This window comes from Diceros bicornis, chromosome 32, assembly GCF_020826845.1.
Source record: "Diceros bicornis minor isolate mBicDic1 chromosome 32, mDicBic1.mat.cur, whole genome shotgun sequence".
Classification (NCBI taxonomy): Eukaryota; Metazoa; Chordata; class Mammalia; order Perissodactyla; family Rhinocerotidae; genus Diceros; species Diceros bicornis.
Genome location: NC_080771.1, coordinates 31,426,995 through 31,449,056, shown reverse-complemented (window position 1 = coordinate 31,449,056; position 22,062 = coordinate 31,426,995). Strand labels below are relative to the sequence as shown.

The following is a 22,062-nucleotide window of genomic DNA, read 5'->3' as shown; positions in this document are numbered from 1 at the left end:
GAATTTACAATCTTGGAGCTTGTAGAAGAATTGTGGAGACCCTCTCTCTTCCCCTCAGTGGGCTCAGACCTGGTCTTTGCCTGACTCCACTGATATGACATAATCAATAAATTAGTAGCATTTCCTAAGGTTCTACCAGCCAAATGTTCTTGAGGTAACACAGGGCCTCAAAAACTCCTCGTAGCCATAATGTTCAACACCTACATGGAGATCCCTCTTTTTCCTAGACTAAAGCTTACATGTGGCTACGTAGGAATTATGGAAAAGAAAGGGCTTTCCAAGTGAAGGCCCTATTAACACAGCAGGGGGCAGAAATATTGTGACCTTTTGGCCTGAGGCTGTATAGGTAGGGTATGGTATTTTGATTTATAATAGGAAATATATATTTGGTCTTTGTCCCCGTTTTTGGCAAAGCTCCTAAAACCCTTGAAATTTCCTAAATGATGAGAGTGGAAAAGGTGTCTTTTGTTACGTTAATGAGGTGACTTGGAATTCACCTAAGGATGGGGGCTGGTTGCCAGTGGAGCCAACCATGTGATTAGAGGGTTGGAACTTTCAATACCTACCTCCACTCCAGGAAGCGGAGAGGGGCTGGAGATTGAGATCAGTCACCAATGACCAATGATTTAATCAGTCATGCCTGTGTAATGAAGCCTGCATAAAACTCCAAAAGGAGAGGGTTTGGAGAGCTTTCAGGTTGGTGAAGACGTGGAGATTCAGGGAGAGTGGCTCATTCAGAGAGCGTGGAAGCTCCGTGCCCTTTCCCTGTGCCCTATGTATTTCTTCATCTGGCTGTTGATTCATATCCTTTAATATCCTTTGTAATAAATCACTAATCCAGAGAGTAAACAGGTTTCCTGAGTTCTGTGAGCCACTCTAGCAAATTAATGGAACCCAAGGAGGGGGTCATTGGAAACTCCAATCTATAGCCAGTCGGTCAGAAGCACAGGTGATAACCTGGACTTACAACTGGCATCTGAAGTGGGAGTTGTGGGGGGAACAGTCTTGTAGGACTGAGCCCTTCACCTGTGGGATCTGACAGTATCTCCAGGTAGATACCGTCAGAACTGAGTTGAATTGTAGGACACTCTGCTGGTATCTGAGAATTACTTGTTAGTGTGGGGGCGACCCTCCCATCCCCACACTGGAATTGGGTACCAGAATCCCGTGCCCACAGCAACTTTCTCATTCTCCAATACCTTCCCAAGCCAGAACTTGCATGACCTTGTCTCAAGAGCATGTACTGAGGGCTGCCAGCCAGTTTCTGTCTCCTCCAAGGTTAACTGGAGTCAACTCAAGTAACAGTCCGTTCCTTTATTGAACCTTTCCGAGCTGAAGAACGCAGACCAATCACATGCTCCCAGATTTGCTAATCTCCTTGAAGCATGGTTAGCAGAAATTTGAGACTAATAGCCTTTGATTGTTCCTTTGTAATCTGGCAATCTCTGGGGATGTGACAAACTGTTGTATCTCAGAATCAAAATCTGGGACCTTGTTACTCAAAGTGTGATTGAGAACCAGCAGCAGCAGCAGCCGGGAATCTGTTAGAAGTGCAAATCCTCAGATCCCACTCCAGACCTATTGAATCATAAATTCTGGGGGTGGTGTGCAGAATTTTTTTCTTATTGTGGTAAAATACATATAACATAAAATTCACCATTTAACCATTTTAAGATACACAATTCAGTGGCATTTAGTACATTCACAATGTTGTACAATCATCACCACTATCTAGTTCCATAGTATTTCCAATGTCCCAAAAGGAAACCCCACACTCATTAAGCAATCACTTCTCATCCCTCTCCCCCCAACCCCTGACAACCACTAATATGCTTTCTGTCCCTATGGGTTTGCCTATTTCATATAAATAAGATCATCCAGTATGTGTGACCTTTTGTGTCTGGCTTCTGTCACTTACCATGATCTTTTCAAGGTTCATCCATTCTGTAGCATGTATCAGCGCTTCATTCCTTCTTATGGGTTAATAATATTCCGTTGTATGGATAGACCATATTTTGTTTGTCACTCCATCAGTTTATGAACTTTTGGGTTGTTTCCACCTCTAGCTATTATGAAGAATGATACAATAAACATCCGTGTACAAGTTTTTGTTTGAACACCTGTTTTCTGTTCTCTTGAGTAGATACTTGGGGTGGAATTGCTGGGTCACATAGTAACTCTGTGTTTAGCTTATTGAGGAACGGCCAAACGTTTTCCACAGAGGCTGCACCATTTGACATTCCATCAGCAATTCAGGAGAGTTCCAATTTCTCCACACCCTTCCCATCAAGTGTTGTTTTCTGGGTTTTTTGATGATAGCCATCCTAGTGGATATGAAATGTTATCTCATTGTAGTTTTGATTTCCTGCGGTGGTTTGTAAGTAGTTCTGCCGGTGATTCTAATGCATCTGGAGTGTGAAAAAGTTGTCTGGGGACTGGTAGCATCCACTTAGGAACTGGTTATAGGAATGCAGAATGTTAGGCTCCCCTCAGACCATCTCAGTCAAATTCTGCATTTTAACAAGATCCCCAGGTGATCACTATACACATTAGTGTTTGAGAAGCACTGGTATAGGAGACAGTCGTAAACTGCTAACACTTCCTAACCATCATTTAAACATACTAGAGTTAGGGTCTGTGTTTCTTTGTCCCCTCTTTGCCTGGTATGTTCTTGTTTGATAATCTAGAACAATGAGAGGAACACAGAACCAGCCCTTATTCCCTCACTTACCAGCTGGATGATCCTGGGCTAGAGTGTGCTCGATCTAGAAAAGGAATTAATATCTGCATCCTGCAACGTCAGAATTAAATGACTTTAAGCGTTTAAGCATCTAATACAACTCAGCACAGAGAAGTTCACTCAACCCTGCTCTACCCTCTTCCCCTTGCCCCGCACGAGTTCTGGCTACTAGGTGAGAGTTTTAGGGAAGCAAATCTCAGCTTTGACTTCCTCGCACATCACCGAGAGCGGAAGGACTGGCTGAATGATTTGCCAGATGATTCCCTTTAGGCAGCCAGCTCGGCAAGAAAACGTCCAGGAATGGTCCCACAGTCAGCTTCTCTGGACAAAGTAAGACCACGCTTGACGCTGGAACCATGAACTCCGCCGGATACCTGTAATTTGTAGATTTGTAAGAATCTCTGAGGCTGCTTACTTTGGTGTAAAGTAATTTTAATGCATTTTAAACAGCTCAAGGTGGTGGGCAACTATTTTGTCTCAGTTGAGAGGTCCTTTTTCTTAGGGTACATTCTATGTACCGGTAACTTGCTAAACACTCAGAATCCACAATGCATGGATTAATTGAAATCTAGAGTAATTTAAAATCTACAGCCCAGACTAGAGGTTCTCAACTGGGAGTGATTTTGTGCCCCCCGCCCCCCACCCCTGCCCCAGTGGACATGTGGCAATGTCTGGAGATTTGTCAGCACTGGGGGTGGGCTCTACCTGCCTCTAGTGGGTTGAGAACACAGACGCTGCTCAACATCCCACAATGCATTGGACAGTCTCTCACAGAAAGAATTAGCCTCTCCTGAAACATCAATAATGCTGACGTTGAGAAACGCTGCCCTGGACTCAGGTGTTGTGTCACCCTATCATCTCAAATGATAAAATGGACACACAGACAAGTGAGGTGGCCTGCCCCAGATGGCCCAGCTACTAATAGAAGAGCACGATTCAAACCACAACTGGCTAAAAATGCCTGAGGCCTGAGTTGTTCTATAAAGTTTGTTTTCAATTGTTCTCTTTCAAGCACAGCTTGCAACTGTACACAGGGGTTTACTCTGCAATCTCTTAAGGGGAAAACTGGCCAGAAAAGGCTTTTAGACCTCTCAAACATAAAGATTTTTCAACTGCCGTTTGTACAATGAAAGAGTTGCCTCCCAATTCTGCCAATCCTTGATTAAATATTTATCCAACTTCCTTGCCAGGATTTGGATTAAAGAGCTATTCTATTTTTGTGGGGAAAAAATTCTCCCAGAGAAGGTGCGGTCAAATCTGGAAGCAATCACCTGTTGAGGTTATCTGCCCAGAGGCGAGACTGTGAAAGGGAACAGCACAGTTGGAAAGTAACTCAGTGTCGTGGTGATGCCAGCAGCTGGCGGGATAAAAAACCACACATACACATACAGCCAGCCTCTCCCTTGGACTTCATGGCAGATGCCTTTTGGGGCTCTGACTCTACTACATGCCAGGTGCGGGGCTGATGCCTAAACCTGTGTCATTTCATCTCATCTTATCATGGCCCTAAGAAGAAGCAATTATTATTATCCCCATTGTAAAACGAGGATGCTGCAACTCAGAGGGTCAGGACTTTGTCCTAAGCCATTCAATTGTCAGTGGTAAAGACAGGATCAAAACCTGGGCAGTTTATCTGCACTCCACTTGGCTGGCTTCCTCTCCTTTTTGAAAATCAATTCTACCTGTATAGTTACATGATGTCTCTCTCACTCTTTTTATTTCTTGTTCCTTTCTTTAGGAATGGGATGTGTGGGAGGGAAGGGTGTATTCATAATGTGGTTGACTCTTCATGCATCTCCTATAGAAGAATTTAAAGAAGCAGCATTTCTCCTCTGCCCCAGTCCTGAAACTTCCCATCCATAGGAATGGATTTGGTGGGTTATATTGACCCTATTCCCACCTGGGAACGGAGGTGGGGCAGGAGCAAGCATCTGGCAGTGGTGCTAGTAGGAAGAGGAAAATGGCGGAGGCGACACCTTTGGGAAGAGCCCCTGAGGCTCTTGGCCTTGTGGTTGACCTGGTGGTGACACGTTATCCAGCTGAATCAGTGGGCCAGGCAGTGGCTTGGTGAGTCAGAACATGGAACAAAAGTTTAAATTCCAGTTCTTGCTGAAGTACCAGTCATATAACTCTTCTGAACTTTGGTTTTCACAACTGCAAAATGAGAATTCTAATGCTTACTATGCAGGGTTATTGGGGTCATAGATCTGATAGCATCCAACAAATGCCTGAAGCGTAATGGATGCTTCATAATAATTATTAGTATTTATTAGATGTCTACTGCATTCCAAGCACTGAGTACTTTAACATCAACTCTAAATGTACTTAATGGTCACAACTGTCCTGGGATGTAGGTTCTATTATTGTCTTCATCAACTCTATTTTAGAAGATGAAAAAACCAAAGAGCTTACGTGACTTACCCAAGGACACAGAAAGTAATAGTAATAGCTAACTCTTGCATAGAATTTACAGTGTGCACACAAAAACTTGTACATGAATGTTCATGGCAGTATTATTCATAATAGCCAAAAAGTGGAAACAACCCAATGTCCAACAACTAATGAATAGATAAAACAACATGTGGTATATCCATACAGTGGAATATTATTCAGCTTTGAAAAGGAATGAAGTTCTGATACATACTACAACATGGATGAACCTTAAAAAGATGAATGAGGAAAGATTGGGAGCCAGCAAGGAGGGGAGAAGGAGGGGGAGTTGACCAGGGGAGAAGTGGCTGGCGACTGAAGACCTTTAGAAGGAGAAAAGAAGCATCTAAAAGGGAGTTTCATTAAAATGGGTTTTGTGGTATGGGATATAACCCTCTCTTCCATCTTTGCACAAAATCCTGAATAAAATCTATGCTTTCCAAAGTTGGCTTTGCTTTTTGGGGATGCAATAAAATGCTAAGTGTTGATTCAACATGGTGTGAAGGATGAGGAGAAAAAGCTGTCCACATAGGGTGGAAGCATAAGGGAAGCATAAAAGCATAAGGGTGGAAGGAATGGGTGTGAAAGTTGGAGAAAAGGAAAATGTCTGGACTAGGAAATTAAGTGCATGTGATAAGTTGTTAATCAGAGATAATTAATGTTTGACACATAGAAAGAGCCCCTTTGGGATTGTAAAACATGCCCTTATCATTACAGCAGGAATTGATGCCTTGTTGCTTGAGCTGAATCAAATGTTGGCAGTTTCTCAGGCATTTCTACCACAATATTGGAATTGAAGACATTGGCCAAATAAAGTTGAAATTAAAAAAAAAAAAGAGTTGATGCCTTACTAAGAAAGGTGTTTGTCTGGGAGTTAAAACTACCAAAAGATGTCCTCCAGGAGTGCTTGGAAGGCCTGGGGCAGAGTGAGCTTTGATACGGACAGCCAATACTGGGTATTAGAAAGGGAATCCAGCCTCCAAAGTGGCTTTTTTTAGGGGGACGTGGGGTAGGCAGGCAGGAAGGGTAGATGCATCATCCATCAACCTTTAAAGAAACTGGGATGGGCCCAGAGGTATTTGACGTGATATTCAAGTCAACCCGGGTATGTTACTTTCCTATGGCTGCTATGACAAATTACCACAAATTTAGTGGCTTAAACAGTATAAATTTATTATATTACAGTTCTGAAAGTCAGAGCTCTCACTGGGCTAAAATCAAGGTGTCAGCAGGGCTGCATTCCTTCTGGAGTTTCTAAAGGAAACTCAGTTCCCCTGACTTTTCCACCTTCTAGAACCTGCATACATTCCTTGGCTTATGACCCCTTCCTCCATCTTCCAGTCTCTCTTTGACTCTGACCCTCCTGCCTCCCTCTTATAAAGACTCTTGTAATTGTCTCAGACCCACCTAGATAATCCAGGATAATCTCTGCATCTCAAGATCCTTAACTCAATCACATCTGCAGAGTCCTTTTGCTAGATAAGGTCACATATTCCAGGTTCCAGGGATTAGAACACGAACGTGTTCAAGGGACCACTATTCTGTCTACCAGACGAGTTGCCTGGTTACAGCACACTGAGACACTTTCTTTTAGGATATTTGCTGTGCAGCAATGGATAACTGGAACAGAGTTATTGTGTCCAGCTCAGCTCCTGCTGGCTGATGCAAACTACCGTGATAAATCTACACCACTGGAATTCTTGTCATGCAGAGGGTGGCAGAGATGCCAAGCTCAAAACAACCTGATGGGTCAGAGCAACCACGAGCTCCTTTTGGAGAATACTTATTAGTGACTGACTGCCTTGTCTCTCTCTCCATGCCCCCTGCTACAAAATGAAAAAAAATACCAGGGATAAACTCCCAAATAAGCACATTTTCCAAAATTGCTATTACATTAACTTTGCCAAGAGGCACTTCATCAAGTTGGCATCATGTCAGATGTTAATTTCTGTGGATTGGTTAATTATGCTTTGTCTTTTACACGTCTTGACTTTTCTGATCCTTGACTTTTCTGATCCTGTCTAGCTTCTTATCTTCCTGCTCAAAATCTTTTCCAATGTTTTGCAAAACATCTCATCAGCAAAGTGCTAGGGATTTCCTCATTTTGTTTTCTGCTGAATTCTTTTTCTCATCAATGAGGGAAACTATAAGCATCATTTCAGAGCTTCGCTCCTGTCTTCTTACAAACACTTTCCCTGTCAAGTACATATACTTCCCATCTGTTCTGATTTCTGGCTACAGGTTTAACAACTTTATAAAATACCTTGGGTGGTTTGTGAATCCTAAAAATAAACTTATGTCTAGAGTTTCTCTGGGACATAAGGATTCAAAGCTGGATGTGATGAGGGAAGACTCCATACATCTAGGTGACTGACTGGGTGGGAGAAAGGAAAGATAGGCACAGGGAGAAACAGATCTAAGAAAGTTCAAAGCTCTGAAACTCAAAGCACCAGGAGAAGACTAGAAAGAAGTCCGGAGAGCAAGCTTTGAGTTGCTGATAGTAAGTTTGGTTTCAGACATGTTGACTTAGCGATGATGGCAAGATAACGGAATGGAAACTGCAAGGCTGGATGTAAAGAATTTGCACAGCCAGGGGTGGAAGTAAGAGTGAGATGTGTGATTTATTTTGACACTCAAGGTTTCCCTCCAGTGGAAATATATGACAAGAGAGTACAAAGTCTTGGCTTAGAAAAAGCTTTAGAAGCCAAGATGAAGATGTATGAATGGGCATCCTCTGTATTGTAAATTCTTCACTCACCCATTCATTCATCCACTTTTCAGCCATTTGCACTTTTGCATTTCTTCATTTATTAATTGAGCTTCTAATACAGGCCAGACACTGGGCCTATAGCAGATAGTGTGCATCTTAGTGACAAGCAAAGTAAAATCTTATGAATGAATGAGCTACTCAAAGTTGAGAACAAAGAGAGAAAAGAGAAAAAACTCCTTGGCAGCATGTCAAAGAGAAGACATCAGTCATTTCAGCAAATACTTGTTGAATAAGTGAGGCAAGGAGCGTATGAGGCTTTTCTAGAAGTACCAGACTCTGCCAGGGAACTGAGAAAGGTGAGATTTCCACAGAACTCAAAAATTTAAAGGCTAAGTTCAGAAGAAAGATAAGGGTGAAATATTGCAAATGTGTTTTCTCAAAATTTCTTTGCTTCAACAAGGTAGCAAGAAATTCGAAATACTTCAGGATTCTCATACAAATTAAAATGTAGTACTCATTGCTCTTAACCATCTTAGACTTCTCTCTCCCCATCCCTTTCTCCTCCTCCTCCCTCCCTCTTTTCTTTCCTTCCTTCCTTCTTCCTCAGGCCAATCAACAACTCTAATGACACACACTCACATAGCAGTTAAATTCAAGGAATTTGCTGAGTCAAAGCCAGGAAAGGGAATATGAAGGACAAAAATAATTGTCTAGGAAGTACAAAGAACCTCCCCCCAAAAAACAAAGAAACAAAAAACAACGACAACAAAAATAACCCTTTAGTAAAAAAAAATCTTACTAGGAACCAACTGTCAAACAGTGAGGAGTGATATTTCTCTAATATTTAAAGGCAGGATCCTGGAGTCCGGAGCCCACCCCTTTGGCTTCCCTCTTACCCATGCAGTGGCCCAAAAGACAACCCAATGGATGTTACCCAAAGCTGAGTAAGGCTCTGAGGAACCCCAATTTGAAAGCGTCTATCCTAGAAGAAAGGATGTGATATCACATACACGGGCATTGTTTATGGAAAGGAGATTGTTAAACCTTTGATTCAATTTATTGACTCTCTCTTCTTTGAAATGGAGAGAGATGATTCATCAAATGTCACACCCTAACCCAACATCCTTGAGATTGCAAAACTATGGGAATGATCTTGTGGAAAACACTAGTAGGCAGCCAACTGAGACATGGGACTCTGACAGGGCCAACAGAGTGAAGACATGTGCCTACTCATCTTACAGGGAACAACACAGTGTGCCGAGTTTAGGGAGAGGTGAAAACAGGTTACTTGTAATGTTGACATTAGCTGTATGCAGGATTTTCTGTCCAAATCTGGAAAGCTTGTGAGTTGGCAGTCACACTGTGAAGATATGGAAGAACCCTAAATCCCCAGTAATGAATAGATGAAGTAGAAGGTAGGTAAGAGTTTGGACACGAAAGGATTTGAAAGGAGAGAAATGTTTTATTGTATTAAGATCAAAAGTAAACACACAATTCGACTAATCTTGACCCAGCCCTGCATGAGCGTGTCCTGCTTTCCTGTTCATCCCACCAAGAAAGCAGCGAGCCATGTCTTGCACGATGGGCACCAGATCACCTCACGGGGAAAAGCCAACTCACCTGCCATGCTGCTGATGTTCACCAGCCTCCCTTTGGATTTCCTAAGAAGAGGCAAAAATGCCTTCGTGACTTCCACGGCCCCAAAGAAGTTCACAGCCATGCATCGTTTATAGTGGATCATAGGAATGAGCTCCCCATCGGCTGGGAAGCCAAGGATCCCAGCATTGTTGACCAGAGCCCACAGCCCTGAGGACAGAAAGGAATGGCTTTGAGGATAGGCAAGGCTGGAAAGCAGGAGGATTTTCAACCCTTCAAACTCTGGAGTCAGAAGGGCCCCTTGCAGATTTAGGATCTGGGCAGACCACTTAAACTCTTGGACCTCAGTCTCCTTGAATATCTAAAACCACCTACCTTGGGGAGTTGTGTGAAGAGCAAATGTGTGAAATTTAAGCAATGGTTTTTCGGAGGTATTTTCTTTTGCCTCAAAGCCCTTTGCTATATCCAGGAAGCTAGATATTTGCATATCTGGGGAGATGTGACACAGCAAGGGGAGGTAGTTAGAGTCTACCTCAAGTTTCTCCCTCAAAGGAGCGTGTGGAGACAGAATAATGTCTTTAGGACAATTCAGGATGATATAGGAGCCTGTCGTCCCTTTTCCCTAGACTAGAAAACTTTCCCTTGGCCAGGGAAACAGGAAGACAAGGGCAGAAGTGCCAAGAGCTAAGAAGATTGCAGAGTCCCTGAGCCCTATTCTCTTCCCCACCCAGCCTGATCCCCTTGACTGCATCAGAATCACCAGGAGGGCTTGTACAAACACAGACAGCTGGGCCCCACCTCCAGAGAATCTGATTTGGGGGGGGTTCTGGAGTGAGGCCTGAGAATCTGCATTTCTAAGAAGTTCCCAGGTGGTGCTGAGGCTGCAGGTCTGGATCACACTTGGAGAACCACTGTCCACAAGTGGTGGTTTTCAACCTGGACTGCACATTAGGATCACCTGGGGAGCTTTTAAAAACCCCAAGGCTCAGGCCACATCCTAGCCCATTAGATCAGAAACTCAGGGTAGGGGAGAGAGCAGACCTTGGCATTAGTAGTTTTTAAAATTCTCTGGGTGATTGAATGTACAGCCAAGCCTGGGAACCACTGCCCTAAATGGAAGAAAGAGGTAATACAAAAACTCCAGATGTTTTAGGGGGAGGGGGCTCTGGAAGAGAGGTTAGTTACCTGAGTCCTCTTTACCTGGGAGAAACAGAAGCAAAAGGATCTGGGGTGTGTTTAGCTAGACAGACCCAAAGCAGATTCTCTGAGTTCCCCAAGCCTCAGCATGATTTAGAACAGTGGTTCTCAAGATGTGGTCCAGAACCAGCAGCCTCAGCATCAACTGGGAACGTGTTAGAAATGCAAATCCTGGAACCCCACCTCAGACCTGCTGGACCAGAAACTGTGATCAGAATCGTTACTGAAGCTCCGCATCCGTGATAGAACGTGCCCTCCAGGAGATCCTGGTGCACACTCAAGTGTGAGGACCAGAATGAGCCTCAGTGCTAGCAAAGGCACAGAAATGGCAGGAGGCATCAGCCCTAACAATGCCTTTCTGATGGCATCAAGGAGGTGGGCAGCAGCCAACCTGCGTGAGGACTGGCCTCTAGTGAGGGACTTCCATGAGTGAGAGCATTGACCGTCTCAGCAGGGGCCAGCATGAAGCATTGACGATCAAAGGCAAAATGTCCCATCCCCAGGAAGTTAGATGCTACCCTGGGGAAATGAAGTGAAGCTCAAAGTGACTGAAATGATTTTTGCCACATGGCAGAAAGATGGCTCAAAATAGAAATTGAGTTGAGTTATAGAAAATAAGGTTACATTTCTTGCATACCTGAGTTGGTGATCTGACATTTACATACAATAATGATTGGGAGCATTAAATGAGATGATGCCTGGCGTGCAGTAAGAACGTAACAGCAATTATGAGGATGGTGATGGGTGGAGAGGATGCCTCCACTGGCATCTTCAAAGGATGGTTTTAATTCACTTGGTCTGATGCACACCTTTGACCAGTCAACAGGCAGATGGCAGCTTGAGAATGCCCTAGAACAGAGGTCGGCACACTTTTTCTATAAAAGGCCAGAGAATAAATATTCTAGCATTGCAGGTCCTACTATCTCAACTCGGCCATTACAGTGTGAGAGCAGCCACAGACTATCTGTAAATGAAGGGGAGTGGCTGTGCTTCAATAAAACTTGATTTATGGAAACTGACATTTGAATTCCATATAATTTTCACATGTCAAAAAATAGGCTTCTTCTGATTTCCTTTAACCATTTAAAAATGTAAAAACCATCCTTAGCTCCTCCATGCAAAAACAGGTGGCAGCTCTATACAATGTTCTTTAAATGACAAAGTTAAAGACATAGAGAACAGATTAATGACTGTCATGGGTTAGGGATGAGACTATGGCTCTAAAAAGGTAGAATGAGAGAGCCTGGTGGCGATGGAACAGTTTTGTATCTTGATTGTGATGAGTTTTGCACCAAGTTACTCTTGTTAGAAAATTGTAGAGCTACACACACACACACACACACACACACACATTTGCATGTATAGCTGGCGACAGCTAAATAAGCTCTGTGGATTATACTAATGCCAATTTCTTGATTTTGATGTCGTACTATAATTATGCAAGATGTCAACGTTGGGGAAGGCTTGGCAAAGGGTGCAGAGGATCTCCCTGTACATATCTTTGCAACTTCCTGTGAATCTACAATTATTTCAAAATAAAACGTTTTAAAAAAAAAGATAGGCAGGGCCATAATTTGCCAACTCCTGCCATAGAATTCTAAGCTGGCCAATAAGCACATTATACCTATAGGACTTAATAGTTTTAAAATAATTAATTAATAACTAACAATATGTTAATACTAATTTAATAATATGTTGTGTAGGAACACAATACAGTGGCTGGCCCTGTTACAGGAGCTGAGGTTTTCTGGTTTATCTACAGGTTCTAGAGGGTTCTTTAGTAAACATCCTTCTTGGTGAATTTAAACTCCCTTGTTCCACTACTCCATATTTCTTTTGACTTGAGAGGCAGAAGTTCAGAGAGACCGTGAGGAGAGCAGGCAGAAAGTATATTGGTAATCCCATCCCAGAAGAGGACTTCCCTCTAGAATGCAGACCCCAAAACAGCATGGACTCACACCTTGGAAACTGTACTCAACACACTCCTTTATCCCTGGACATTGGCATGGAATTTCCATATCTAGAACCCATTGTTGTATCATTCACTATGGTCAATACTGCCCCTCTGGGCCTCACTAGAGGGGCCGGTATTGAATATCTCCTTGAATAAGAGACCATGTCAAACTTATACAAGAGACAAGGTCAACCCTATCAGATAGCAAATGACCAGGACGCAAAAACTGCCTTTCTAGAAAACGACCACACATTGTTAAACTTGCCAAAAATTAATTCCCAATAACGAACCATCTATTTTTCTCTCCTTCTATTTCTCAGATGTTTATTAACTATTTACTATATGCCAGGGACTGTGCTTAATGTTGAATGAGTGGAAAATAGGAATCCTTACTGAATGCTTGCCTCATGCCAGGGGCTCCTCTAAGTGATCTCTATATAACAACTACTCTTTCAACTACAAAATGGAGCAGATAACATTACTCTGTTTTTGTCAGAGTGTCAGCTGTAAAGAGGATGTAAACAGGAAGTGCCTGAGGCCTCCAAGGGCTGACCTGATGGCATAGTGGTTAAGTTCGTGCGCTCTGCTTCGGCAGCCCGGGGTTTGCGGGTTTGGATCCCCAGCATGGACCTACACACCGTTCATCAAGCCATGCTGTGGTGGCGTCCCACATACGAAATAGAGGAAGGTGGGCACAGATGTTAGCTCAACAACAATCTTCCTCAAGCAAAAAGAGAAGATTAGTAACAGATGTTAGTTTAAGGCCAATCTTCCTCACAAAAAAAAAAAAAAAATAGAGACTGGGTCCTAATGACATTGCTTGAGTGCCTGGATCTAGACATGCCTGAAGCCAACAAGTCTTTTCAATTATATAAGCAAATACATTTCTTTTATGCTCTAGCAATTTTGAATTGGGTTGTGTCACTTGCATCTGAAAGAATCCTGATGGAAACACGGTTCTTGTTCTCAAGGAGCTTAGTGGTAAGGAGTGGGAGATGGACAGATATTTATAATGCAGTAATACGGATGTGTGCTAACAAATGAGTTGCAGAAAACGAAGTGAATAATGCCACCTGGATTACCAGGAAGATCATGCCAGAAATGCTATATTTGAGCCAGTTCTACTGTGGGAGTCGAGTCTGCAGTTGGACAAAGGCAAGAGTCTTAGAGAAAAAGAGCGGAGGCAAGAGGGAAATTTTGGTGAGAGGAAGCTGGATGTGCAAAGATGTGAACTAGCACATTCTATTATGGCAACCATTCAGATTTCACTGAGTGGACCCACAGGTATTGCAGATTAAGGGTGTGGCAGGGGCCATTATCTTGCAAGACCTTCTCATCCTTGTTAAGGTGTTTGGCTCTTACTTGGTGAATAAGAAGAGAGCCACTGAACCATTCAATGAAACAAAGAAAATACCTACTGTAAGCCTGGCTCATGAGAGGAACCCAAGATGTGGAGGCTCTGTTTGTCAAATAGTTTTTAGGAGATGGATGACATTGTAAGACGTGCACATTGAAAACATTACTCTCCCCTTGGAAAGTAATGGGGAAGGAAAGCGGGGTTGCAAGGAGGCCATTGCGGAAGCCCAGGCAAGAGACGATGGAGCCTGTACTAGCCACAGCTGCCTGGAGGTGGTAGGAAGGGGCTGGGATGACACCTATCTAGGAGGTAGAACTGACAGGACTCAGGACCAATAGGGTGCAGAGATCAAGGGCAAGCTGGGGATCTAAGTGACCCCAGGTTGCTGGCTTGAATAACTGATTAGGTGGCAAGGCCAGTGTCTGAGCCATGGGATGCAGGAGGGTAAACTGATTTGCAGACTGGCAGCAGGGGAAAATATAACGAAGTCAGTTTTTGAAAAATTGAGTTGGGTTGTCTGACAGACAATTTTATATACATATAGGTCTGGACGTTGAGAAGAGGGCTAGGTTGGTAATACAGATTTGGAAGTTACTGGCTTCAATCTCAGTGTTTCTCAACTCTGGCAGAGCATTAGCATCACCTGGGGAGCTTTAAAATATACTGATATCTGGGAACGTCAAAGAGGATCTTCTGTACAGGTGACATTCCCAGTGAAAAGAGAGCAACCGCATCAGCCTCATTGTTGAAGGATGAGCTGAGTTACTGTATACAGATACTGATTTAACTGATTGGGGGAGGGGTGCCCAGGCTGGATGGGTATCGTGAGCGTGCAACCTGTGCAGGACCCGTGCTTCAGAAGGGTCTCATGCTTGGTTTAATTCTCTGCTGGCACCATCTTAAAATCTTAATCATTTGTTAAACAAGGGACCCCACATAATTTTCATTTTGCACTGGGCCCCCCACATTACATAGCCCATCTCCTCCTGGTATAGAGAGAGAACAGTAAAACCCAGGGAATTTGGGGGATGGAACCCTCAGTAACATTCACATTTATGGGGGGGACAGAGGAACAGGCTCATACAGGAGAAGCAGAAAGAATGATCGGAGAACTAGGAGGGCAATAGGGGGCTGAAGACCCCAAAGCCAAGGCTGGGGAGGTGATTGACACATTTAAACACTGCAGAGAAGTTAAGAGCTTTCATGTTTAGGATAATACTGATTAGCTTGGCCAGACCAGTTAGGGAGCCATGACGAGAAATAAAAACAGAGGGTGGCAGGGTTCCAAAGAGCTTGGCCGTGAAGGAAATGGAAGAGAAAGGGCAGTGGCTAAGGAAGGGCAGTGATTACAAAGCTATATTTTTTAAGTCTAATACATATTACCATTGGTAGGAGGAAAGAAGTGAGGAGGGGATGAGGGGCAGTAATTAATGGGAGAGTGACTGAGCAGATGTTGGAGGGATGGGATAAAGAATTCTCTAAGTTCTGTGAGGACGGATGACTCCTTCCTAACGTCTTCCTGTCTACGAGAGGCCCCAGCATGTGGCAGGTGCTCAGTACAGGTGTCTTCAGGTGTGGCTGGCAGCCAGAATGGACTAGAGGGCAGTGGTAATTAGAGGCTTGAACCAGAGTTGGGCATTTGCAAGGAGGGTGGAGGGCGATCGAGGGCTTGGGTAGCTGAAGGCAGTACCTCTGTTCTGCACCTTTTCCAGGACTTTGCTGTAGGCATCTTTGATCTGCTGTGGGTCGGTGATGTCCATCTGGAGTACAGAGAGGCGCTCGGAGCAGGTTCTTCGTAATTCCTCTGCTCCTGATCCCTTTTCATCCAGAACTCCAGCAAATACTGTGAAGCCCAGCTTGTCCAGATACTTGGACAAAGCATGGCCAATCCCGGAATCGCTACCTGCAAGGGGTCGAGATAACACAAAGTGGGTTCAAACCAAAGTGGCAGGAGAAATTATTAAATAAGGAATGCACTGCATGCTATTTATGATTGTCCATGTTCTCTGGAGAGAGTAGGTCTTGAGGAAGTTTCTTTATTTGCCAAGTGGGAAAATGGGCAGAGAAGCCAAAATAGACAAATTTCTCTGCATCCAAAAAGGGAAATGAGGTAGAATTTGGGATGGGGGCATAAGTGGAAGGAGAAACACTGATGGGGGGCGGGGGGCATGGTCCAAGAGTGGCTGGTGGCCAGAGAACTTAGGAGGGAAAACTAAGACATCTAATGGAAATTTTTTTATTAATCTCTGCTGTATTTGACGTAACCTCCATCACTCCATAAAATCTTTAGTAAAATATTCATTACAAACTAATACTTTGAAGTTGGTTTTGCTTTTTAGAGATGTAACAAAATGTCTTGCTTGAAAGTGGACACACAGCAATAACAGACTGCCCACAGGGGCCAGTTCCTTCTGGATTATGAAAGATGAGGGCTCATAACCACCTGCACTTCTCACCTGCTCACAACTTTTTCCCTAGCCATGGTCTTCTCCCAAGCCATTGAATAGACATCAACCCTAGAAAGAAACTTGCAACAAAACCAGATAGAAAGCCCTAAGTGGATAATATAATAGGTATGTGTCAGCCTTCGCAGAATTTGAGACGAGAGTTTACACAACCCCCTCTGGAGGATATAATGGACCCTGGAAAAATTGTTTTCGCCCCACAAGTGCAAAACGTAAATATCTGAAATTCTGCAGATGAGGACAACATGAACATAAAACACCCTCTGAGCCACCCCAGAATAAATGTGTAACAGTTACTATGTCTCTACAGCTCTAAAGATGAGAAATCTTCTTCACTTGACTGTGTCATGTGGTCTTTCCTGTAAACCTTGAGGGATCTCTCTTGTCAGCGGTTGGGGACTATAGCCAGGCATCCCCCTAAAAATCAGAAAATACAGGAAATCAGAGAGCACGCTGATAATCAACTCAAAGACCAATATGTAAGTGATCAGGAAAGATGTCTGACTTCCAAGCTAACAGGACCTGTCTAGAATCACACAGGGAAAGAGTTACTGTCCCCTGTTAAAAAAAGAATGACAGGCCCAAAGTGGACTTGCTTGTGCTAAGCCCCACATCAGCAAATCAAGACTTAATACCTAACCAAACTGCAGTTTTAGCCTCTCCCAGAATGTAACCTTTAACCAATCAACCTGAAATTACCTGGTCAGCACTAGTGAGGTAATCTGCCCAATAGACCCCTTCTATCGCCTATAGGAAGGTGCCCCTTGCCTGAAACAATCCACTCTTTGCTGATAAATTTCCTTTTCCCATCTCCTTTCTGCCTGTAAAAACCTTTCCCTTTCTGCAGCTCTTTGGAGCTCCTTTCTATCCACTAAGATGGGGTGCTGCCCGATTCATGAATCATTAAATAAAGCCAATTAGATCTTCAGATTTACTCAGTTGAATTTTGTTTTTTTAACAGAGTTGGTGACAGTGATGAGATCCAAAGCAAACTTCTGATGGCTTTGGGGATAACGAGAAACACAGGCATGGTACCCGTGAACCTTTCGAATTCTCTCTTTCTTGCCATTTCTAAGGGCTGGGGGTCAGTTCCTCTTGGTTCTGAGCTCTGTTCTCTTTGCATTGAGCTCTGGATATAATTGGCTTCCAGTCCAGGGCAGATCTGCTTGAGCTGGCAGATGGTTCCACCTGGAACTCAAGCCCCTGACCCTTGGTTCAGTCCGTAATTCCCCGAATGGAAACCCAGCCCTTGATTCTGGGGACAGCTGCAGTTCCCCTATTCGTTTGGAATCAGCCCTCAGACCCCATTCTTTGGGGTCTGCTGATTCAGTCCTTTCCCCAGTCCCCAATTCCATGTTGGGAGTCGCTGTTGGTGCACATGGCCTTCTATTGCCCAGTCCACAGTAACATGTCACTGGTTACTGCTGGTGTGTCAAGGTGCCCATGGGGTAAAGACTATTGCTAAAGGGGATCTCAGAAAGTCCACCTATCCTTTTTAACAAAGGATTAACCTCAACTAATTATCTCAAAAGGCCTGTAAGTATTGTAAAAATTCTGGCCTTAGGAAACCAAAGTACTTCTTAGAAGGACTTGCAATTTTTCCCTATGCCTTTGAAATGTAAATATTCTACCTGGTTTTCTCCAGAAACTCTTTTCTAGGCTATCTCTTTGAAAATCAAACTTCAGGAAGGTAATTCTTACCAGAAGGAAAACAAAAGGGGGAAAGTTTATTTGAAATTCAGGCAAATGAAAAGTGTCTTCTCCACAGATATTAGTAAAAAGCTTCTGAGCAGGTAGCCTTAACTTATTATTAACTTAACAAGCCTTAATTTATTCTACTAGAAAAACAATTTAGATCCAACTTCTTTAATAACTAGTGAGTTTTGTATTATTGTACCTGATTCATGGCAGTAATTTTGAAAACAGAATCTATAAGGTCTCTGTTTGTAGCTGTCTGTATGTTTATCTGTGTCTATATATATGGGCTGTATATGTGTGGTATTTTCTACCTTCGGGTGGTATTACTAAAGTTAATTTGTAAAACAGCTCTATTAAATTGGCTTGAAGAAAATTAAGCACTTATATGAATTAAAGATTCCTAAAACTCTTGAAATATAAAAACTTAACCCAAATGCTTTTCAGATTCACGTGATCTGGGAAAATATTTGGTTATAAAGCTAGTTTAAGTTTGGTTTAATTAAAATAGGTATGTCTTCCGAGTTATCAGCATTAAATATGATACAGACATGTAATTTTTATTCTACCTGGGTTTACTAATCAAATAAGTTCATGTTATCTCTGTTACAAAATTTGTCAGCCAGAAAAATAACTTAGGGTAATGACTGACGTTGTCTAATGTCTAATAAAGTTTTTGTAGGTAATCTAAATATAATTAAGAACAAATGATTTAAATAGATGTAAATGGGATAAAAGTTTCTAGGTGAACTTTTCAGTGAATGGTTTCTAAAATCTTGGTTATTTTAAACCTTAAAGTTTTGCTAAGTTAAGTTAAATGATGATTTAAGTCAAATTCATTGAATATATAGATCATCTCCAAATAAAATAAAATACTAAAACATTACTAAAAAATAGGTTTATCCATTTTTGGCTTTCTTTACAGAGGAACTATAGATATTTGGGTCTGTCGGTAAACATGTTTTATGCCACATTGGAAAATTTACTATGAGGAAAATATACTTTTAAGAATTAGAAAATGTCTTCATATGTGTGTTTTCTGTAAGAGAAGGTGTGAGGAATGGAGATGCATTTCATTGAGGGAAAAGAAAATAATTTTGTCCTAAAGTGAGGCTGATTACCTCAGAATGAGAAAGAGGAAAAACAGGACAGAATCTGAATGTAAAACAGAAAGTTGTAAAAGGTTTGTGGAAAAGGAATCTTTGGAAAGAAATTTTAATGTGTGGTCAAGCTGGCTAAGATTAGAATGAATTTACTTAAGTTAATTGAACTTTAATATCAAAAGTAAGCTAGTGCAAAATTAAAATTTGGTTTTCTCTCTGTTAAAAGGATCACTAACTATTCTTTCACAGTGACCTTTGATCCTAAGTATTTTAAAACCTTTTGATATTTTTGACAAACTTCCCAAAATCAAATTCTAAATGAAGTCTTTTTTGACTTCAAACTAACTTTGGGATTTTACAGAGAGCACCTGAAACACCTCAAAAGATTTGTTTTCTCTCTTTATAAAAAAGAGAAATGTTAAACTAATTAGGCTTATTTGATATGTTAAATTACATGGGAGGCATTGTCAACAAAAGGTAATACTAAGCCTTCTTTAGGTTGTATTTGTATAGGTATATGTTATAAGTGCTCCAGAACTTATGTGAAATTCCTGGAAATCTGATATATTTTGGTGTAATGTTATCACTCATAATTCCAGTTATTATCTGAAAATGTTGTGTGTCACAAAAGTAACCAAGTTTCCTTGCTAATTCCATCATAATGAACTCTCATGAGATCTTTAATAATGGGCATTTTAACTCTTTGTCGTTTACAGAAACTTATTGTTTTACTCAGATGCCTTTGCAAAAGTGTTCCTGCAAAAGTGCTTCATCTTCAAGGGGACTTATGGAAAGGACTTTGACAAGCACAAATTTCTGATAATTTTAAATTCATAAAACTGAACTGGATTCAAGCAGAAAAAGTATTAATTACATGGGACTGAATGAGCTGAGGAAGATGATTGTAATTTTTTATGACTTTTTATCTGAAATATTGCTAGTTACTTAATGTTTTGTTTTTCCAGATTTAAGGAAACCTTTTCTCTTAAGCTATCCATGACTTACAGCAATTTAATAAAGTATACCATTGTAAACGAAGATGAAATATTTACTTTTTCTCCCTACCCTATCCCTCCAGAATTTGGACATTCTTGAGTAGGCTTTTTATGGCAATGTAGTTAGTTATTTGTATAATTTCAATAAAAATCTATTCTCCTTGTAACAGGACACAGTTGGAAACACTGGCTATATTACCAAGGTTTTGACTGGAATGTCATATTTGAAAGAGATGTGCATAGACTCGGATATGACTAGATAGCTTTAAGGAACTAAGTTTGACTTTACGGAGCCAATAAAACCCCTTGGAAAAATCAGCCTATTACCTTGCTTACAGGATCCTCAGCAGCTTTACTAGGTGAGTAAGGAAGGTCACTTCCTAGCAGGCCCAGGAACCTCAGGATATTTTGGGGGACCTTGAGAAGAGAGGAATTCACCCAAACCATAGGTATTGCAGGCAAATTCTAATGACAAGTCCCTGGGTTGGCTTCCTGGCCTCAGAGGCCTTTAAGAGTTCAACTTGAGAATCCTTATGTAAAGTTCCAGCAAAGCAGTCTTAAAAAGAGCTTATATGGTCAATTACTATTCTTACTGCACTTAATGTGAATAATCAGGCCTAACGCAAACAAATTATTTTTACTGTGATTGCACTTTGAGAAAAAAAAACGGGGGTAATGGGAGAGAGAAAAATTATGTTTGCACCTTTGTAAATATTAGATTCTAATCCTGTTAACTGCCCTTGAGGTTTTTGTTATATACTTGTACACTGGATTGGATCCTGAATTCTAGTTTCCTCAAATATCTGGCATTGGCTCTCCAAACTAATGTTTCCAGTTTGCTCCCACCCTTCTGATTTGGAACAACTGAGAACAAAGACTATGCTTGAATCTCCTTGACAGGGACTCTACCAGGTTCCCCTCACTACACAGATGGCAGCCAAACTGTGGGGACTCGAACCTTGGGTACACATCTCACAGCTGAAGAAGGTTCCACCCGAGATCTAGTGCTGTGCAGATGCTGGAGACCTCTGAATCAAACTAACGGAAAGAGGAGTAGCTGACATTAATGCAGACTGCTTCCCCACAGAACTCCAGATCAAGAGTCTTTTTTTTTTTTTTTTTTTTTTTTTTTTTGTGAGGAGATCAGCCCTGAGCTAACATCCGCCAATCCTCCTCTTTTTTTTTTTTTTGCTGAGGAAGACGGCCCTGGGCTAACATCGGTGCCCATCTTCCTCCACTTTTTATATGGGACGCCGCCACAGCATGGCTTACCAAGCAGTGTGTCGGTGCGCGCCCGGGATCCGAACCAGCGAACCCCGGGCCGCCGCAGCGGAGCGCGCGCACTTAACCGCTTGCGCCACCGGGCCGGCCCCCAGATCAAGAGTCTTTATACCTTAACTAAATGTGAAACCCTTTCTTCTTTTCTTTCTTTCCCTTACTCTGGCATTGGCATGAAAAGATAATGCCATCATCCATATCTCCCAGGCCATTGCTAAGGAGAGCAACCTTTCAAACTGCTGGATTCATCATGAGAAACTTCCATCTGTCCATGATGCTAGAATCCATTAACAGTGCCACCTTAGCAGGAATGGTTTGTGCCCTGACAAGATTTATCTTCATCTGTGATGGTTAGCATTCTTCTTGGGCCTGTGAATGCCTAGATGGCTGGCACATAACCGGGCAATGCCTCTTAGGTTACCTAACTGTGCCCCTAACTGTTCACAAACCAATTGAGACACTCATTGGCCAACTCACCTGAATTTATGTCATCGAGTTAGAAAGGACCTACCAGGAGGTATTCAGGATTCAGTATTCACTTC

The 22,062-nt window shown here is 42.2% G+C and overlaps 1 protein-coding gene across 1 annotated transcript in view; it reads right to left on the bottom strand.

Moving 5' to 3' along the window:
• Positions 1–22,062, bottom strand: part of HSD17B2 (hydroxysteroid 17-beta dehydrogenase 2) — a 73,459-nt gene that overhangs the window by 12,439 nt on the left and 38,958 nt on the right. Inside the window, exons 2-3 of the mRNA XM_058528360.1 lie at positions 15,675–15,887; positions 9,501–9,686 (exon numbers count right to left, since the gene is read on the bottom strand). Of these exons, the coding sequence (XP_058384343.1) occupies positions 9,501–9,686; positions 15,675–15,887 (399 nt within the window). The remainder of the gene's footprint in view (positions 1–9,500; positions 9,687–15,674; positions 15,888–22,062) is intronic.